Below are 19,580 nucleotides of genomic sequence, written 5' to 3' on the forward strand. Positions count from 1 at the left end.
CTGGCCGACGACCCGGAAGAGAACGAAGAACGCCGGCTGGCTGCCAGTGTTGCCAGACTCTGCGAGAGATATAAGCAACCAGGTCTATGAAAACAAACAAGCGAGAGAGAGGGAGAGGATAAGGCAGTTATGTAGGTTAAATAAATTGCTCTCTAGTCTAGCCCTCTGTTTCTCAACCTTTTGAATTTCAAGGACCACCATTTTGATATGCATATAGATCTGCTGTTTTCAAAACAATCTGGGGGGGGGAGTGACAAATCGACTATTTTTACATTTGAACACAAATCTGGGGGTCCCCCAGCTATTTTCAAAAGAATCTTGAAAGTAAAAGTGACACATTTTGAATATTTCTTTGGAACATTTTAACAACACAAATCTGGTTCAGGGCTGGCAGAAAACAATTTCAGATGGGGGTGTTAGCCTAACAGAAATGGCCTACTATTCATCTGGGGGTCCACCATAACATGAACATATTTGAGAAACACTGGTTTAAACAACATTAGGAAACAAGCACAAATGCAACTACACTTTAGAAACAAGCCCAAATAAGCAACTACACTTTAGAAACAAGCCCAAATAAACAACTACACGTTAGAAACAAGCCCAAATAAACAACTACACTTTAGAAACAAGCCCAAATAAACAACTACACTTTAGAAACAAGCCCAAATAAACAACTACGCTTTAGAAACAAGCCCAAATAAGCAACTACACTTTAAAAACAAGCACAAATAAACAACTACACTTTAGAAACAAGCCCAAATAAGCAACTACACTTTAGATACAAGCCCAAAAATAGCAACCTGTAACAGTTACAGTGTAACTACCAATATTTACAAGTTGCGACGTGTTGTGAGCTTGTAGGTCTGATATTTTCAACGCGCAACACCATGGTACGAAGAATAGGCTGATCTATCGGATAACTGCAGCGCTGTGAGACACAGCAGCACCAGGCTGTCGGGAATGAACCCACACTGACATTGTCAGATCATGATAAAAACTTTAAATAATTATAATGGGTTTTAATGGTAGTTTTATCCAAATATTAATATTAATAATAGGCTTAAATGTGATTTTTTTTTTGCGTGTGAGAGTGGTGTTGATGACCCGCAACCCGCATAATTGCCTCTGAAATCTTGACTGTCCGCCCGCGCCGCGGGTTGACCCGCGGGTAACGGGTCAACCCGCGCATCACTAGTGCACGTTGTGCGACTAACATGAAAGTTGGAGCATATAATGATCAGTATTGACCATAACGTGAAGACAACAGCGAGCCAAGCCATCATCTCATGTTACAGCCTAGCTGTGTGCAAAATACTACAGAATGAAACAACACTGCAAAGCTCAAGACCCTGATGCTAGAAAGGAAGGTGTGGAGGGCAACGATTCAGGAGTCCCGACTCTCGAGTTGGTGTTGGCTAGTCCGCACTCTCGCATCGCATCATCATTTAAAGAGTGTTCAATGACAGAGAATGGAGCAAGGGTGGGCAAACTTTTTGGGGAACAAGATCTACTTAGTTGTTTTCCAAGGCTGGAACACACACGCACACACACAAGCATACAGGGCCGAACTTACTGCTGGGCTAGGGTGGGCTGCAGCCCAGGGGCCCCCAACTGGGGGGGCCTCAAAAAAAATTAGAATAATGATAATAATACAAAAAATATATATATTAAAAAATATTTAAAACATTTGATCAAATTGTAAAGTAACCCTACTGAATTAACCGAATTAAAGTAACAAAAACCCGAAATAAAAGGAAAAAAAACGCAACAAAAACTCAAATTTACGTTTTTGAGGGGGGGCTCAAAGATTACTCTAGCCCAGGGGCCTCAACTCCTATAAATCCGGCCCTGCGCATACACACACACACACACACAGGTTTGCTATTACTATACTTTTAATACTTTTGGATCTACAACCGATCTACAACCTCACAACACGTAGTGCTGCGATGCGTTGTGAGCTTGTAGATCGGTTATTTTTCGGTGCACGACACAAGCGCACAACTAAGTATAAACATATGTCACTGTTGTCATTGTTGCCCATCCCTCTGTATTACGGACAACAATAGACCTACAACAACATCCATGTGTCCTTGTTAATTAATTAATGTTAGCATGTTTTGAAACAATCTCTGGGGCCTTGGAAATTAATTAATTTCCAACATTGCACCTGTCGAGCCACTATTTCATCACCCCTGGGCCAGATGTCATCAGTGGTAAACACACACCTGCCTTTGCTTGCCCAGCTCACGTTTAATTTGTACCCACCTGGGTATAGTCTGGTGTTGCCAGACGATCAGAGATGTCCGCCTACCCGATACGTTTGGACACTTCTGACTGCAAGGTAGTTGAAAGGACACCTGCGAGAACACAAAGCTACGCCCACTGCTTTAGACACCTATCACATCGCCGCCCCAATGTGAAGGACCACCCTAAAGACTTTGGATGGGTGCTGCATTGCAGTTTTACATTTTTGGACACTCTAATTGTTTCCACCCAGTTTTAGCAATGAAAGCCGAGAGATTGCATCATTCTCTAGTTGAGTGAAAGACTCACTGGTAATTTTCCATGTGCTGGAGCCGACAAAACAAACTGTTCCTCTTGGGCACCGTTTCCCAAACAGTGGGTCGGGGCCCATGTTTGGTCGGGACCCAGGTTTGGGTCGTGGACCAATCTTTATGGGCCACAAGTAAATATCCCCTTTTTTGCTTCCTAGAAGTTCCTACATTAAATGTGATATATATATATATATGCGTGTCATTTTCAAGACATTTAAAAAAGTAAATAAGTCAAATAATTTCCCTGAATAAATGTAAAAAAATGTGTGAGCTTGTAGATCGGCTATTTTTACTAGTTTGGGTTCCGGGGAGACATAGAACTTCTCTTTTGGGTCTCGAGCTAAAAAGTTTGGGAACCCCTGCTCTAGGGGACACTAGGGATGCCACTGACTATTATTTTTCTACCACAATCAAAATTGAAATGAGAAAATATCAAAATCATGTATGCATAAGATGATGTAAAATAAAACACATTACAGGGCTGGCGTCACAAATTTCCATCCACTTATTAGGAGGTGGGTCATGAGATAAGTAGTACGTGGCACTTCTTTGCTAGTCAGGTGAAACACATTATTAGACATCATTTGACACTCTTTTGTTTTCAGAGCACTGAAGTCCACTGGTTCAGCAGATGCTGTGAAACATTTCTTTCAATCAGGCTGTCTGGAAATACTATTCATGAACAACATTAAGTTCCAGACATGCTTTAATTGTGTCAGCACTTACCAGTACAGCGCACTGGCCCACCTGAGCATTCAAGTTATCTATAGTCACGATGTCTAAATGCTGCCCACAGTCACCTTGTGCTGAAAGACTGTACAGGGTGAGGGCAGCTAAAAGAGGTTTTCACAGACATTTTCAACATCTCTCTCACACAAGCCAGAGTACCCGTCTGTTGGAAGAGCGCCACCATCATACCTGTGCCCAAAAAGCCCAGCCCAGCCTGCATGAACGATTACCGCCCTGTGGCCCTAACCCCAGTCGTTATGAAATGCTTCGAGAGGCTTGTCATGGAGCGGAAAAGCAGGCCTCAGTGCCGACCTGGATCCATTCCAATTTACTACAGACCTAACCGGTCTACTGAGGATGCTATTTCCACCATGCTCCACTTCACTCTGTCGCATCTTGAAAAGACAAACATATATATGCCAGGATCCTATTCATGGACTTCAGCTCTGCTGCACACTTTGCAACCTTTGCATGCGTATCAGCAAAGACCTCCATCTACCAGTGACATCATCAATGTGGAATCCAAGCTAATAGAAACTGCAGGCTTTCTATTCCTGGAAAGTTGCAATGCAATAAAAGAAGCCATTGTTCTCGTGTTAATAAAAATCTAAATAAAACATGTGAAATCTTGTTGGAAAAAAAAATCATGCCTAACGATGATGTCACTGGTAGACGGGTTTCTGGACTGTCCACAGCCCTCCTATGAGACACAGACCAAGTAGAAAAAAATTGTACCATTTTATCATGAGTATTAGTGAGGACCAATTATATGAAGATAGGTTGAAAATCGGTGAAGTCGTCCTTTAAGGTGACTCTCCACCAAACAGACTACTTCAGACTACAACAGACTGGCAGTCTGTTGGCAAAAGTTGGCATTTAGTTTAGCACAAACTGTCGGCTGATGCGCATATTGTTGTGCAAATGCGTTAGAGCTGGCAGAACTAGCCTGCAAGATCCTGCCAGTGTGGCCAGGTCTGCTTATTATAAGCGACTTATTTTCCTGTAAAGTCGCTTGTAAATATTCATAGCTGCGGGTTGCTTTTGTTTGGGCTTGTTTCTGAAGTGTACTTGCTTATTTGGGCTTGCTTTCAAGATTATTTTTGAAAATAGCTGATGTAATAGGACCATAGACTGTAAAAAAGAATGGACAAAGCCACACCATTGGTTTCTACAGATCGTAAATGAAGCCGATTGTTCAGGAATTTCAAATCCGCCATCTTTCTATATCGTGTCATATCACGTCATATCCTGCGCAATGCAACCAGACCAGTTGGGTAACTTGTCAAAATTTGCACATATTGATTGGCCCTGTGTATTGCTGCTTGCAGCTATATTTATTGTTATTACTACTATTATTATATTATTATATTATTATCATTATTATTATTATTATTACCCTTACCCTTATTATTATTATTATTATTATTATTATTATTGTTGTTGTTGTTGTTGTTGTTGTTAATAATCCATGCATGCATGTGGTCGATGAGTAACCCTGTTGAGATAGTGTCATTAACATATTACAGGACAAATACAACATTATTATGACTGGATTGCTAATGTATGTTAAGCCCTGCCTCTACTTCTGCCTCTGCCACAGAGGGTTGTTGTGAAAGATTACGTAGTGGTATATTGACACAGGGGATGCCATAGCACTGTGTATAAAACGTAGCAACTGGACAAGGGAGTGGTCAGACAGAGGAGGAGAGTCATGAGGGCTTCTCTAGACATACTCCTGCTTTCATACACGTACTTGACCTTGATAATGTTCTCTTCATTCTCTGCTGTGTCTTCTTCACCTTCCTCTTCTTGTGAGTTACAGGCACGGTTTAATCTCAGCAGAATGTATAAGGCCGGAGACATTGTTCTGGGTGGCATGTTTCCCATCTACTACCAGCCTGTCTTCCCTGACTTGTCTTTCACCTCCATGCCACAGCTCCACACTTGCAAAGGGTGAGTATCACAGATACAATAGCAAGCATGAGAACAGGGAGCTTGTTTTGATAGATCGTACCATAAGATTAGTTGATGTTGTGTATTTCTACAAAGAAGTCCTACCAAAAAAAAATGTCAATACAGTAATGATTTGCGTGTTAGTTTTGTCATTCAAGGGTGGTGGTGGTCCCAGACCATGGCTTTTGCCATTACTGAGATCAACAGAAACACCAACCTTCTACCCAATGTGACTCTGGGATATCGACTCTATGATAGCTGTGTCCCGTTTGGAGGCGTCCCTGCAGCGATGGCATTGGTCAGTGGGAGAGAGAAGGTGTTTCAATTAGATGAGAGCTGTGCTGGGTCCCCTCCAGTGCTGGGAATTGTGAGTGCAGCTACCTCAAGTTCTATTCACATCTCTAGATTATTAGGTTTGTACAGAGTGCCCATGGTAAGTTATACTTGAATCCCCCTTTACCATCACCAATGTATATGTTTAATTTAGGCTATACATAATTATTTATTAATGTAAAATATCATTGTGGTCAGACAGAAACCTTGTATCTCCATAGTGCATCTTTATATGTTGCTTTCTTTCATGAATGAATGCCCTATCATATTTTCACCATTGTGATTCGCCCCTTAGAGCTTGTAGATCATCTATTTACACAATGTGTTGTATGTTTGAGAACAAAAAAGGGAAGCCAGGTTATAAGTGGTTAAGTCTGTCTGTGGGTTTAAAACATATTTAACCAATGAGAAGCATTAACCAGAGCTTGTGACTATATAACATTTAACACAGGTTATTTTCCCCCCCATTTCCTGAAATGGTTTCCACCGACACCGATATGCCTAATTTTGGTTGTTTGACTATTTACAAATCAAAAATATGATAGGCAATGTATATAGTATTTTTACAGCTTGAAAAACATATTATTTTATGCAAAGCATGTGAGCGGGTGGGTAGGTTTTCAACAGGTCTTGTCTGTGTGTTATTGTCACTGTGTGTTTGCAGGTTTCTTTCTCCTTCTTTTTCCTCCCTGCTCAGTGCTCCTCACATGCTCTGCTTATAGGGAACTGCAGACTCATTCCCAATTTTATGTTGTCATCTTAAGACTCACCTCTTCAGACTCCACTTCACCCCCCAGCACTTCACTATCCCTGTACCGCTTCTCGCCAACTTCTCCCTCCATTGATGCCAGTGATTGATGGCTACGATACAGACTTTATCTTGGTCACTCTTTCTCATGTTCTGTTTCTTAGGTTGTTTTTTCTTGACCACAAATGTTAAGAATGCAATATAGGTTTAGATTGATTGTTTACCTGGTATCCTATAGTTTCAGTGTTTATAATGTTTTTTAGATAGCTTATTGTTTAGACAGATGCTAGGCTCATGGTTTACCTGGGATCCTAGTTTCTTGAGGCACTACACTGTCTCTCTGCATTCTATGTATGTGATCATTTACCTAGCTTATTGTAAGTCACTCTGGATAATAGGCTCTGCTAAATGCCTCAATTGTAAAGTGTAAGGGACATTTCTCAAAACAATGTGGTATATTATCCCATTAAGACCTGAGGCCGTTTCTACAAACGTCGTCTAAATCCTAACAGTATTCTGAAAATCTTATGTTTCTATGTCAGTGGTTCTCAAACATTTTCATGTCAAGGACCCCCAAAATTATATGTATTTGAATAGCCAAAGTATGAAATAATGTTTAAATTGGTTAAAATCTAAAGTGTCGCTGTGTCGCTTTGCATCTGTGTTGCTCGACGCGATCCTTGACGTCATCAAACGTGTGTCCATCGGAGCTACAGTTTTGTATCTTTGTATCTGGAAGTTGAACTCCACTTCCAATTCCAGTTCCAATTCAACTTGAATTTGTAGCTTTATATCTTTGTCGCTAGAGCTACAGCTACAAATGTCAGATGTGTCTTTGTATCTTCATGTCGCTGGTTTCCATTGAAAATGAATGGTAGCATGTGTATCTTTTTATCTGCCCGTGTAAGTGCATCATTATACTGTAGAACAGATGCTGTGTGTCTTTGACAGGTCAGTATTATGGCCACCTGCACCTGTCTGACTGGGAGGACCCAGTTCCCGTCTTTCTTCAGAACAATACCAAGTGATTCCTTCCAGGTGAACAGCTCTACAGACAACAATATGTTGACATCAAGTATAGTTCATGTTCCACACACTTTGCAAATACCTTCATCTATAAGTGTAATCAATATTACATATCACCCTAGTAACATCATTATTATATATTATATTATATAACGCAATTCTCTCTCTCTCTCTCTCTCTCTCTCTCTCTCTCTCTCTCTCTCTCTCTCTCTCTCTCTCTCTCTCTCTCTCTCTCTCTATATATATCTATATATCTATATATATATATATATATATATATATATATTTATATATATAATTGCGTTTGTATACGGGACCCATATTATTAAATGCACATTCCGTTTCATTGATTCTCCCACATTGCAGATATTTGTGTATTTATATTTCAAATTCTATATTCTATATTCTATATAGGATATAGTGATATTGAATTTGTGCATGGCATTTTACAATTATTTTTTATTGCACAAGCATATAATTCTCAATTATGTTCTTTATTTAAACAATTACATCAGATCGTTTGAAGTAACACAGTACTTCTTTTCACTACATATAGTCCATGAGCCAGACAAGATTTCATTATCGAAAGAGTGGCCAAAACCATACCTATATTAAATTGTTTATAGGGTCAATATAAGTAAATAAATATATGATAACCTTTCCACAGGAGTAGTTTTTTCATATTTATCACACATTTTGTTATTTTCCCCATACGTACATGACAGGTGAAATAATTTTAACATTTAAAAAATAGTTATCATAATGATACTTCCCTAGTTGATTACTTACATGAAGACAATGATTTATCGTATTACAAGTTTTCTGAAATTGTATATTTAAATTAGCAAATTAGGCATTAGGAAAATATGCCTGAATTTGCATAACTTTCCAGAATCAACATTGGAACATTGGACAATGCCAGAGTCAACATTCTTATTTCATTTTGTTAAGATGTTGGAGTCTAAGGTTTTTAACGAGGGAATATTCAATATCTGGCTCAATTTTGGGGCTCTGGCTCATGGACTAAATGCCTAATTTGCATATTTAAATATGCAATTTCAGAAAACTTGTAATACGATAAATCATTGTCTTCATGTAAGTAATCAACTGGGGAAGTTTCATTATGATAACTATTTTTTACATTTTGTCATTTTTTCATGTACGTATGGGGTGTAAAATGTGTGATAAATATGAAAAAGCTACTCCTGTGGAAAGGTTATCATATATTTATTTACTTATATTGACCGTATAAACAATTTAATATAGGTATGGTTTTGCCCACTCCTTTGATAATCATTGCTCAATTTTGGGGCTCTGGCTCATGGACTAATACTTGTGTACTCGTACTCAAGTAATTATTTTGATGACTATACTTTAATTCTACTTGCGTAATTATTATTTTAAAGTAACAATACCTTTACTCGAGCACAGTTTTTGACAACTCTATCTCTCTAGATTTCGCCTCTATTTGCTTGTGAGCATTAGGCCTACTGCTGGAGCTGAAAGTCTTTATTGACAGCATCATCAGAGAACGATTTAGACCCTTGATTTGCTACGATGAATTGTCTAACCCAGGGGTCTTCAATGGGGGTCCGGGACCCCATGGAGGTCCTCAGAGTTACTACAGGGGGGCCACAAAAATCATTGTGTTATTTTTTCTTTCTTTTTTTACATTAACCACTTGAACCCTAGAATCCCTATTCTGAGGGGAACATTAGCCGAAAATAGGCCTGAGGTTGTAGATCTGCTATTTTTGGCGAAGAGGTTGTCAATTTTACTTAGTATTGAGGGTTTAAGGGGTTAAAAGTCTGAAAATACACATGAACATGAATCCAACATATTAATAGAAATGTAAACAGACAAACAAAAAACATGAACACTGATGACAGTGCTGTCAAAGAATTCTATGAAGCTATCTATGAAATCTATGAAAACGTTTAATCTATATTTGAAGACCCCATAGGCCTACTGCTCAGGTTAGACGGACCCCATGTCTAACCTAAGCACTTATCAGTAATGTCTGCATTCTTTATCGAATCAGGTGCAAGCTGTGCTCCAGATCATAAGGCGGTTCAAATGGACCTGGGTAGGATTGCTGTTCGTTGACGATGACTTTAGCAGCGAACCTGCCCAGTCCTTCCAGTCTGAGCTGGCTCAGTCTGGTCTGGGTTGCCTGGCGTATGCCGAGGTTCTGCCATACGACCTGGGACGCAGTGACCCAGCTGTACTGAGGAGGATCGTCACTGTGATGAAGAGATCCACAGCTCGTGTGGTCATTGCGTTTGTATACGGGAGCCATATGGTTACGCTCATGCAAGAGGTTGGTGTCATGATTCATGTTCATTTAGGGATTCATGTTTGAGGTAAAAAATATATAAATTTTGGTTGAAATGTAATAGCAAGCATTTGTTGCAATTATATATGTATATATATATAAATACTCAAGTAAAATGTAGACTGAAAGAGCGAGCCCTATCGATGGTCTTGAAGGGCTGATCCAAACCCAGGCTGTTGGATTCCAGCGCCGCTTCCTATTGCTATATGTCCCCGCCTCCCCTCCCCTCCCCCCTCCCCCGGCCTGTGCACGGAACACGCTGACGTCACCAAATTTAGAGCGACGCCCCTCTGCACTCTGATTGGTTAGGAGATAACAAGGTTCACTCCCACTCCGAAACCACCGTTCCAGCATGGTTCCCCCAGCCTTTTTTCTTTTGTAACAAAAAAAAGGGCATGGGTTTCCGAGGCTAAGTAAAATGTGACGAAAACTTAATTTAATTTTATTCAAAAGAGAAGTCAAAATGAACACTGATACGCACAAATTTACAGGTGGTAAAGCAGAATGTGACAGGTCTGCAATGGATAGCCACTTGGCACTGGGCAACCTTACTTACCGTGCTCCAGTCTCCTCACTTCATGCCATACATGGGAGGCACCCTGGGTTTTGCCATCCGTCGTGGAGAGATACCAGGTCTCCATGACTACATGTTAAAAATACACCCTGACAATGACCCTGACTACAGACATGAAAATAGCATGGTATGTACTGTACCTCTTCAGACTCCACCTTAGCCCGTAGCACTTGACCAAGCCTTGACTACCATGCAGTCTTATGTCATGAATGGTGCACTTTACAGAGAAAAAAATTACAATAAAAAATCTTAAATAAAGCAGAAGTGCTTTACAATTTGATGTACGACCTTGTGTTTACCTGGCTTGCTGTAAATCACTCTGGATTAAGAGTGTCTGCTAAATGCGTACTTTTTAATTTGTAAATTGTATTTTTATCTGCAATTTCAAACAGATGTTTTTTCTTTGTCTTAGTTTTTTTTTTACCACTTAAGCCCTATATACTTAGTTGAACGGCGTCCCCCAGGGCGCTATAATAGGGCCCCTCTGTTTTGGCTAAATGTGTTTTCTGAAAATAGCAGATCTTCAACCTCACAATGAGACGCAACATTAGTGCGATGTGCCGTTCGATTAAGCAGTTTTCGTGCATTGTATTATGTAACAGTACAGGGAAACCAGTACAAGTGAGAAATACAGAGAGGGGAGCGCCGAATGGGAAAGGCCGAGGCCGGGGCGCCGGGCAAACTTGGATTCTCACATGTACTGTAACATAAACATGGATATTCAGCCTTGATGGTGTTTCTTCAGGTGAGGCAGTTCTGGGAGCACACGTTTCAGTGTCAATTTGCACCCCTTCCATCAGAGTGGGTGGATGCTGGTGGACGGGTGTGTACTGGACAAGAGGACCTAAGAACGGTAGAAGCTTCCATTTTGGACGTGTCTGACCTCAGAATCGTGTATAATGTGTACAAGGCTGTGTATGCCCTGGCCCATGCCCTCCATGACATGATGCAATGTGTGCCAGGAAGAGGGCCTTTCATTGGGCACAGCTGTGCCAGGTTGCAGACAATACAGCCATGGCAGGTGTGACAGACCAGGTTTTCCATGCTGAAAAAAACATAATACCCACTTTTTCTAATCGTCAGCATTTATGCCCCCTCTGTTAATGTTATTTAAGTTTATTCATTTATTTCACAAATCTTCGAAAAAGATCAGATCTACAAACTCACAGCATGTTGCTTTTAGACAAGTTGTGAGCTTGTATTTTAAAGCAATATGCCTCAAGAGGTCGCAGCTTACATTGCATTTTATAATGGCTGAAAGGCGTAGTGAGGCCTCCGACCAGTGCCATTCCAGAGTAGGTATGCAATATACATACATTTTATAGAGACATGTGTGTTCCTTTACACTTTTTGTTGTCCATTTTTTAATGTGGAATGATCAGACTATGTGTATATTGTATATTGTATGCAGTAGTAACTTGTTCTTCATAATTTCCTCACCATTTCTAGCTTGTGCATTACCTGGAAAAGGTCAACTTCACCACATCATTTGGTGATCATGTAACATTTGATGAGAATGGTGATGCTTTGCCAAGCTATGATGTCATAAACTGGGCGTGGCTCCCTGACGGAAGCACAAAGGCTCAGAATGTAGGCGTGTTCAAGAAGTCAGCCTCCGCAGGTGAAGAACTCATCCTTGATGAAGACAGAATCTTCTGGAACTTTGAATCCAAAAAGGTCACTCTCTCTTTCTACAATAGCTAATGTTGAGCTAATGATGTGAATATCATTTATTATCTCCACTAGGCCGCTAGATCTGGAGGTGGACACTATGTGTTTTTCAATGTTTCCAATTGGCCTCATGGTGGCGCTGTAACATGCCGCCTCATTTTGGCCTATAATTTTACTTTAACTGTACAATCAAAATGTATTTCCCTGAGATTCCTTGGATCATACCGTACCTCCCCATATAGGCTAAACTAGATTTTCCAACATTTAGCTTTTTCTTCAAAACACACAAATCAGTACACCTTATTCCTGGAGTAATTTAATAAACGTTTATCATTCAGATATTTCATATTACATGCCTACAGGCCATACATTTGCCTTCAACCTTTCTTCAGGATGGGCCTAGTTTACCAAAAATCATGAACGCAGCACCCAATCTACCCCAAATTTAAATGAGGGGCCTCTAAACAACACATACTAGCTAAAAGAGATTTGCTACAAATGTCACTGATTGTTCCAGAGAGATGGGAGGGGCCTATTTCTTACACAAAAAAATAAATGCCTTTTTAAATTGGATTTGCATTTTATGGGGGCCTCTATAGACGAATCCACAGAGCGCTCCCCTGGCGCAATCATAACTAAGGTGTCAGAATGCACACCGCAGTAGGAGCGTTCTGTGGATTCGTCTATAGAGCACACCTCCAAAAGCATTTTCACTTTTGCCCATAGAGGCGCCAAAATTGCACCAGAGAAAGCGTTATTATGGATCCCACCGCAGTTCTAGGCAAAATCTGCAGTGATTGGCCAGTAGTCGCTGTGATTCACAGTTCTCGTTTTAGCAACTATAGCTGAACCTAACCTTAACCTCAGTAAAACGATGCCTAAACCTAACCTTAACCTAACTTCTGTAAGACTATGCCTAAACATAACGCTAACCCTAACCTCAATAAAACTATGCCTCCCAGGGAACCAGTCAGACATTGGTGGGATTCATAATCACGCGTTGTGGAAATGCCAATCCCCACAGCTTCCTCATGCCCTGATGGTAACAAACCATAACTTAAACAGCCTTGGCTAGGCAACCTAGCCTGGTGGACGTATGTGCTCCGAGCAGCAATTTTTTTTTCTAAGTCTGAAATTGATCACGGTTGCTTTCCTCTGTAGCCTCCTCGTTCAGTGTGCAGTGAGAGTTGTTCCCCTGGAACCCGTGTGGCCAGAAGGAAAGGGGAACCTGTCTGCTGCTTTGACTGCATTGCTTGTTCTGAGGGAGAGATCAGCAATGAGACAGGTAGGTTTACATTATATAGCTATGTAGGTCATCTTTAGGACGATACTGTCCATTTAACCTCGCTCTCCTTGTTAGACTCTACAGAGTGCACCAGTTGTCCAGAGGACTTCTGGTCCAATCCCCAGCATGACCATTGTATCCATAAGAACATGGAGTTCCTCTCCTTCTATGAGGCCCTGGGTATCTCCTTGACAACCATCGCATTGCTAGGCACACTTATGTGTGCCATAGTCCTGGGAATTTTCATCTATCATCGAGACACACCCATGGTACGCGCCAACAACTCAGAACTCAGCTTCCAGCTTTTATTGTCACTCAAACTATGTTTCATGTGTTCACTTCTGTTCATTGGCCGTCCCAGGCTCTGGACCTGTCAGCTGAGGCATGCAATATTTGGGATCAGCTTTGTGCTGTGTGTCTCCTGTATCCTGGTAAAGACTATGGTGGTGTTGGTCGTGTTCAAGGCCTCCAAGCCTGGGTCTGGAGACATCCTGAAGTTCTTTGGTGCTATGCAGCAGAGAGGAACAGTTCTGTTTCTTACTTTCATCCAGGCAATAATCTGCACAGCCTGGCTTGTGTCTGCCTCACCAACTCCTCATAAAAACACACAATACCGCAGTGATAAGATCATCTATGAATGTAGTGTGGGATCAACCGTTGGTTTTGCAGTGTTACTAGGTTATATTGGTTTACTGGCACTCCTCAGTTTCCTCCTAGCATTCATGGCAAGGAATCTCCCAGACAACTTCAATGAAGCCAAGTTAATCACTTTCAGCATGTTGATCTTCTGTGCCGTGTGGATAGCCTTCATCCCAGCATATATCAGCTCTCCAGGCAAATATGCAGATGTGGTGGAGGTATTTGCTATCTTAGCATCTAGTTTTGGTCTATTGTTGGCATTGTTTGGCCCAAAGTGTTATACCATCCTGCTGAGACCTGAGCGAAACACTAAGAAGTCCATCATGGGTCGAGGCTCCACAAAGTAGCAGCAGTATACTAACACCTATTCATAAAAACAAAACAAGAAAACATAATATTTTAATTTAATAAACACAGAATCAAAATTACACGTGTGTGTGTGTGTGTGTGTGTGTGTGTGTGTGTGTGTGTGTGTGTGTGTGTGTGTGTGTGTGTGTGTGTGTGTGTGTGTGTGTGTGTGTGTGTTGTGTGCGTGTGCGTGTGCGTGTGTGTGTGTGTGTGCCTGCGTGTGTGCAAGTATAACATCCCGTGTGTAACATGCAGTCTGTAACCGTGTGTAACCGTGTTTAACATGCAGTTTGTAACAGTATGTAACAAGAAAGCTTACCCTCATCGGGATTTGGAATGGATACAAATTTCATCAGATGATAAGACTTGTCAGCTACATGTAGACAATCTGCTGAGGGACATGAATAATTATAACTCTAAATGTGTCAATTAAAAAATAAATATAAAAATAAGTTTGAATTTGCATCATTGTCTATAAGCCCATATATCATGCATCCAACAATAAAACATTTTATATAGTTTTTACTTTTCTTCACAATCTTCCTTTGGTTTTGCGTGGAGTGAGAACTTTTGGAGGACAGGAACATTCTTGTTTGGTCACAGGCAGATAGATCACACACTGGTGGCGCTCAGGTGGCACAGAGGTTACGTCCCTGCCCACCACCACGGAGGTTGTGAGTTCAAATCCATCGTGGTGCCTCCAGCGTTGTCGGGCGACTAAATTAGGGAGAAAAAGGGGGTAAAAAACTATTGGCTATCTAAATTTAGAAGAAAAAGAAAGATAGGTCAAACACTGTCTATCAAGCCACTCTTTCAGTATTCCAACTATTACTACAGCCACGCACCGCACACTTGTGTCCTGACCCTGACATCACGCAAATCGGTACACAGTATCTCTATAGTCATTAAACGAAACAGGTGTTTCAGATTTTTCATATTCCACCCTGATTGTCAAAGGTTGACTTCCAAAGTTTGCATAAATGCTCCGTTTTGAACAAAATGCCTCAAATCATGAACACAGCGTGTGATTTCTGTGATATTTTGCACTCACATTCCCACTATAGGCCGAGGAAGAAATGCCACCTGAACAATTTCAAATGAGCCTCATGGTGGCGCTATGACAGGCTGATCTGTGTTTTTACCTATAACTGCACCGATCTGTGCAAAACTTTGTATGTGCACACTCCCTAGAGGTTGAGGAACAAATGCCACCCTTTTAACATTGCCTTATTATAGCTCCAACAGGAGGCCGATTTTTGTAAAACCATTTATTTTTATATTACTCCTACACATTTTGTCCAAACACAAATCGGTACACATCACCTATAGGCACGGGCTAAGGGAGGAGCCAGACTCAGAATGACGTAGTTCCGGTCGCCATTTTCTTGGGGTACTGTAAATAAATAAAACAGCCCACAACAACATTGACAGTTACTAATTACTTTTCAGATTTAATTATTATAAAACAAATTATGGTACATTAACCACTTCAGCCCCATTTAAACTTTGTATCAAGGTGCGAGTTCAGAGGACCCAAAAGCAGTACGACAGACAGCAACGATCAAGGTTCAAAGGTTTATTAACCAAACTTAAACTTCCCATAAAATGGGGCAGGCAAAACAAGGACTCAATATACAGATGGCATTCAGCCTAAGTACAGCACATAACACACTAACACTTAACGACTCAAAATACAGAAAGGCTTGTAGCCAACACACAGTACATAACTCACTTGACACTAAACGACGACCTGACAAGGAACTGAACAAACCGGGGAATACATATAGACACAGGGTTAACTGGACACAGGTGAACACAAGACAAAATCAACACTGGGATTGGCTGGGGCATAACAGTAAAGAGGTGGAGAACAATTACAAACACATACTGGTGAGACAAGACAGGAACCAGCAAACAAGGCAGACAGGAAACAATACTACAAGATACACAACATCAGGGCAAAAGGCAACAGAATAACAACAATACAAATATACAAATAGAACATGCAGTAAGCACTTTAGGCCTAACCGGCCTAAAGTGTTCACGACCATATAAGGGCATTCAAGGTCTAAATAATAAAGTCGGCCTAATCGGCCTAAAGTGTCCACGACCATAGACGGGCATTCAAGATCTAAATAATAAAGTCAAAGTCCACGGCCCGTGGAGCGGACCGTGACACTTTGGCTATTTGAAAATAGACGATCTACAAGCTCACAAGTAGCTGTAGATCTGCTATTTTCAAAATATTTTAATACATTTTACATTTTTACTTTTGGTACTTTAAGTATATTTTGATGCCAATACTTTTGTACTTTTACTCAAGAAAATTTTGATTACCGGACTTTTACTTGTAACAGAGTATTTCTACATTGCAGTATTGATACTTTTACATTTGAGCACTTTTTCCACCGAACGGTCAAACTCAGGTCTGATCAACACAACAGATGTTTATATTTTAATTGTGTACTGTCATGCTCGTTTGAGCACAGGTAGAGAGCTTATACTGTATGTGTTTGGGAATGTTGTTGAAGGTTATGTTATTTCATCAGCTGAAACCCAAGCTATACAACATTTATCTGATATCTCCGACATCTGATCCCAGTAGTTTTGCTTCCAAGTTGGAAATCCGTACATTTTAACTCCAACATCGGAACACTTGCTATTGCATCCGACAACGCAGCACAGACCGTCGTCCCATTGCTAAATTATAGCGACAGACAAGTTAGAGATAGAAGAGAGATGGAAGATAATGTACACAGTCTACACTTGCTGCTTGATAGACAAGAAGCATAGGATTTACGGGCTGGCGTAGCAGCACGTCAAATGAGTCTACCCCAAGAAAATGGCGTCGAAAGTGGGCGGCGTTAACGTCACGTTAAAGGGATATTTCACTTTCAAATAAAATAAACATTAAAAATAAATATTTTTAAAAAATGAAAAAAGTTATGGCAAAATCACGGCCCCCTCACACATTAGTAGGACACTCTAATGCGTGAGGGGGCCGTGATTTTTCCATTACTTTTTTCATTTATTTTTAATATATTTTTTAAATGTTTATTTTATTTGAAAGTGAAATATCCCTTTAAGTTCTCCGTCACAATGATCGTCCTTCATGTGGGGACCAACGACCGTTATTCCGAACCATTTCACGCGTCTCCTTGATCTCCTCAGCAGCAGCGGAAAGTCTGTTTACATCTCTGGCCCACTGCCCACGCTGTGTCGCGGTCGAGGAGATGTCCGTTTCAGCCGGCTGCTGGCTTTGCGCCACTGGCTCCAATTTGCCTGTTATTCCCACAACATCAATTATATTCACAATTTCTATCTATTCTGGGACCGTCCATCATTTAATGCTGCCAATGGCCTTCATCCGAGCAAGCTAGGATGCCAAATGCTTGCTAATAATTTACATCACTACCGGACACTACCAAAACATTGACTGTTTACTACTACAGCTGGCCCGTCTGACCATAGATATAGAAACCTAGACACCTCATTGGCCTCTGCAGTTCATTGGAGCGACTGGTATCTCAATACAAGGCTCTTCCGCAGGGCTACTTGACTACTGGCCAATCACAGCTCGTTGACTACCGGCCAATCACAGCGCGTCTAACTGACTAGTTGCTGCGCGGCTGCCTCTTAAGAAAAGACCCGCCCCACCTGCCTCTGATTGGCCTACCGAACGCCCCCTTCTGTGACGGAAACAGACGTTTCCAGCTTGCCCTGCTGAAGCGGAAGCATGGCCGAGATACGCACGTCTCAGAGCCGAAGGAGGCGTCTACCTTTATATGTCTATGCGTCTGACCCATGCACTTCCGCATCGGCCACTTGCACTTCCGGTCACCTCCAAACTAGTTCATACAGCCACTATATCGCCCCCTTGTGGTCGGGCGGGTTATCTCCCTCTATTGGGCCCGGACCCTTGACTTTTGATTCAAATATTTTAGATCTAGTCACTGACTATGAATCCTACCCAACTCTCATTCCAACTATAATAGGAAGTATTGTTCGAACAGAAATGGCCTAAATGTACACAATCTTCATCCTGTTAAGACTGTGTTACAAAGAACAAACAACTTTAATCAGTTTAAAATTGGTTTTCTAAAAATAAGGTCACTAAATTTTAAATGTATGATTATATAGTCAACCATAACCTGGACATGATGGGACTCTGTGAAACTTGGCTTGCAGCTAATGATGATGCACAGCTCCTGATTGATGCATCACCACCACATTTAGTGTTTTCCCAAGTAACCCGCACCACTAAAAGGGGTGGGGGTGTAGCACTGATCCATAATTCAAAGTACCCACCAAATCAAAAATTCTATGTTTCTTTTTCATCCTTTGAGCTACTCAGCCAGAATGCCCTGCCTTTCTACATAGCCATCCTATACCATCCTATACCTTGCTGTATGACTTGTTGTGAACAACAACAACAACAATAATAATAATAACAATTATTATTATTATTATTATTAATTATTGTCACTATTATTATTATTATTATTATTGTTGTTGTTTTTGTTGTTGTTGTTGTTGTTGTTGTTGTTGTTGTTGATGATGTTGTTGTTGGTGGTGTTGTTGTAATAATCCATGCATGCATGCATGTGGTCCATGAGTAGCCCTGGTGAGATAGAATCATTAACATATTACAGGACAAATAGCACATTATTTTCATATGACTGGATTGCTAATGTATGTTAAGCCCTGCCTCTACTTCTGCCTCTGCCACAGAGGGTTGTTGTGAAAGATTACGTAGTGACATATATTGACACAGGGGATGCCATAGCACTGTGTATAAAACGTAGCAACTGGACAAGGGAGTGGTCAGACAGAGGAGGAGAGTCATGAGGGCTTCTCTAGACATACTCCTGCTTTCATGCACGTACTTGACCTTGATAATGTTCTCTTCATTCTCTGCTGTGTCTTCTTCACCTTCCTCTTCTTGTGAGTTACAGGCACGGTTTAATCTCAGCAGAATGTATAAGGCTGGAGACATTGTTCTGGGTGGCATGTTTCCCATCTACTACCAGCCTGTCTTGTTTCCTGACTTGTCTTTCACCTCCATGCCACAGCTCCACACTTGCAAAAGGTGAGTATCACAAGTAGGCCTGTCACATTATTACATAACTGTCTAATTGCAATTATTTGAGATATTCGCAAGATATTATTTTTGCATAATCGTTTCCATGTTGAAACATTTTCACAAATTCCCGAATATTTAAAAAAAGGAGAAATAGCTTGATCTACAAGCAAGATCAGCTATTTCTGCTATTTTTTTATGTATACAATTATTAAATATGTCGATAATTTATTGTATATTTAAGTTATTTGTCATAATCTGCCCTTTGGATTTTTTTATTTAAAAAAGCAGGAATAGC

The 19,580-nt window shown here is 40.8% G+C and overlaps 1 protein-coding gene across 1 annotated transcript; it reads left to right on the top strand.

Moving 5' to 3' along the window:
* Positions 1 to 13,433: 13,433 nt before the first annotated feature.
* On the top strand, positions 13,434 to 14,201 carry LOC308090907 (vomeronasal type-2 receptor 26-like; the record flags this gene model as incomplete). Its single annotated transcript, XM_080436180.1, has 1 exon — positions 13,434 to 14,201. One exon carries the CDS (start codon positions 13,434 to 13,436, stop codon positions 14,199 to 14,201), a length of 768 nt encoding a protein of 255 aa, XP_080292306.1.
* Positions 14,202 to 19,580: the final 5,379 nt, after the last annotated feature.

This window comes from Gymnoscopelus braueri, assembly GCF_963280865.1.
Source record: "Gymnoscopelus braueri genome assembly, chromosome: 8".
Taxonomy (NCBI): Eukaryota; Metazoa; Chordata; class Actinopteri; order Myctophiformes; family Myctophidae; genus Gymnoscopelus; species Gymnoscopelus braueri.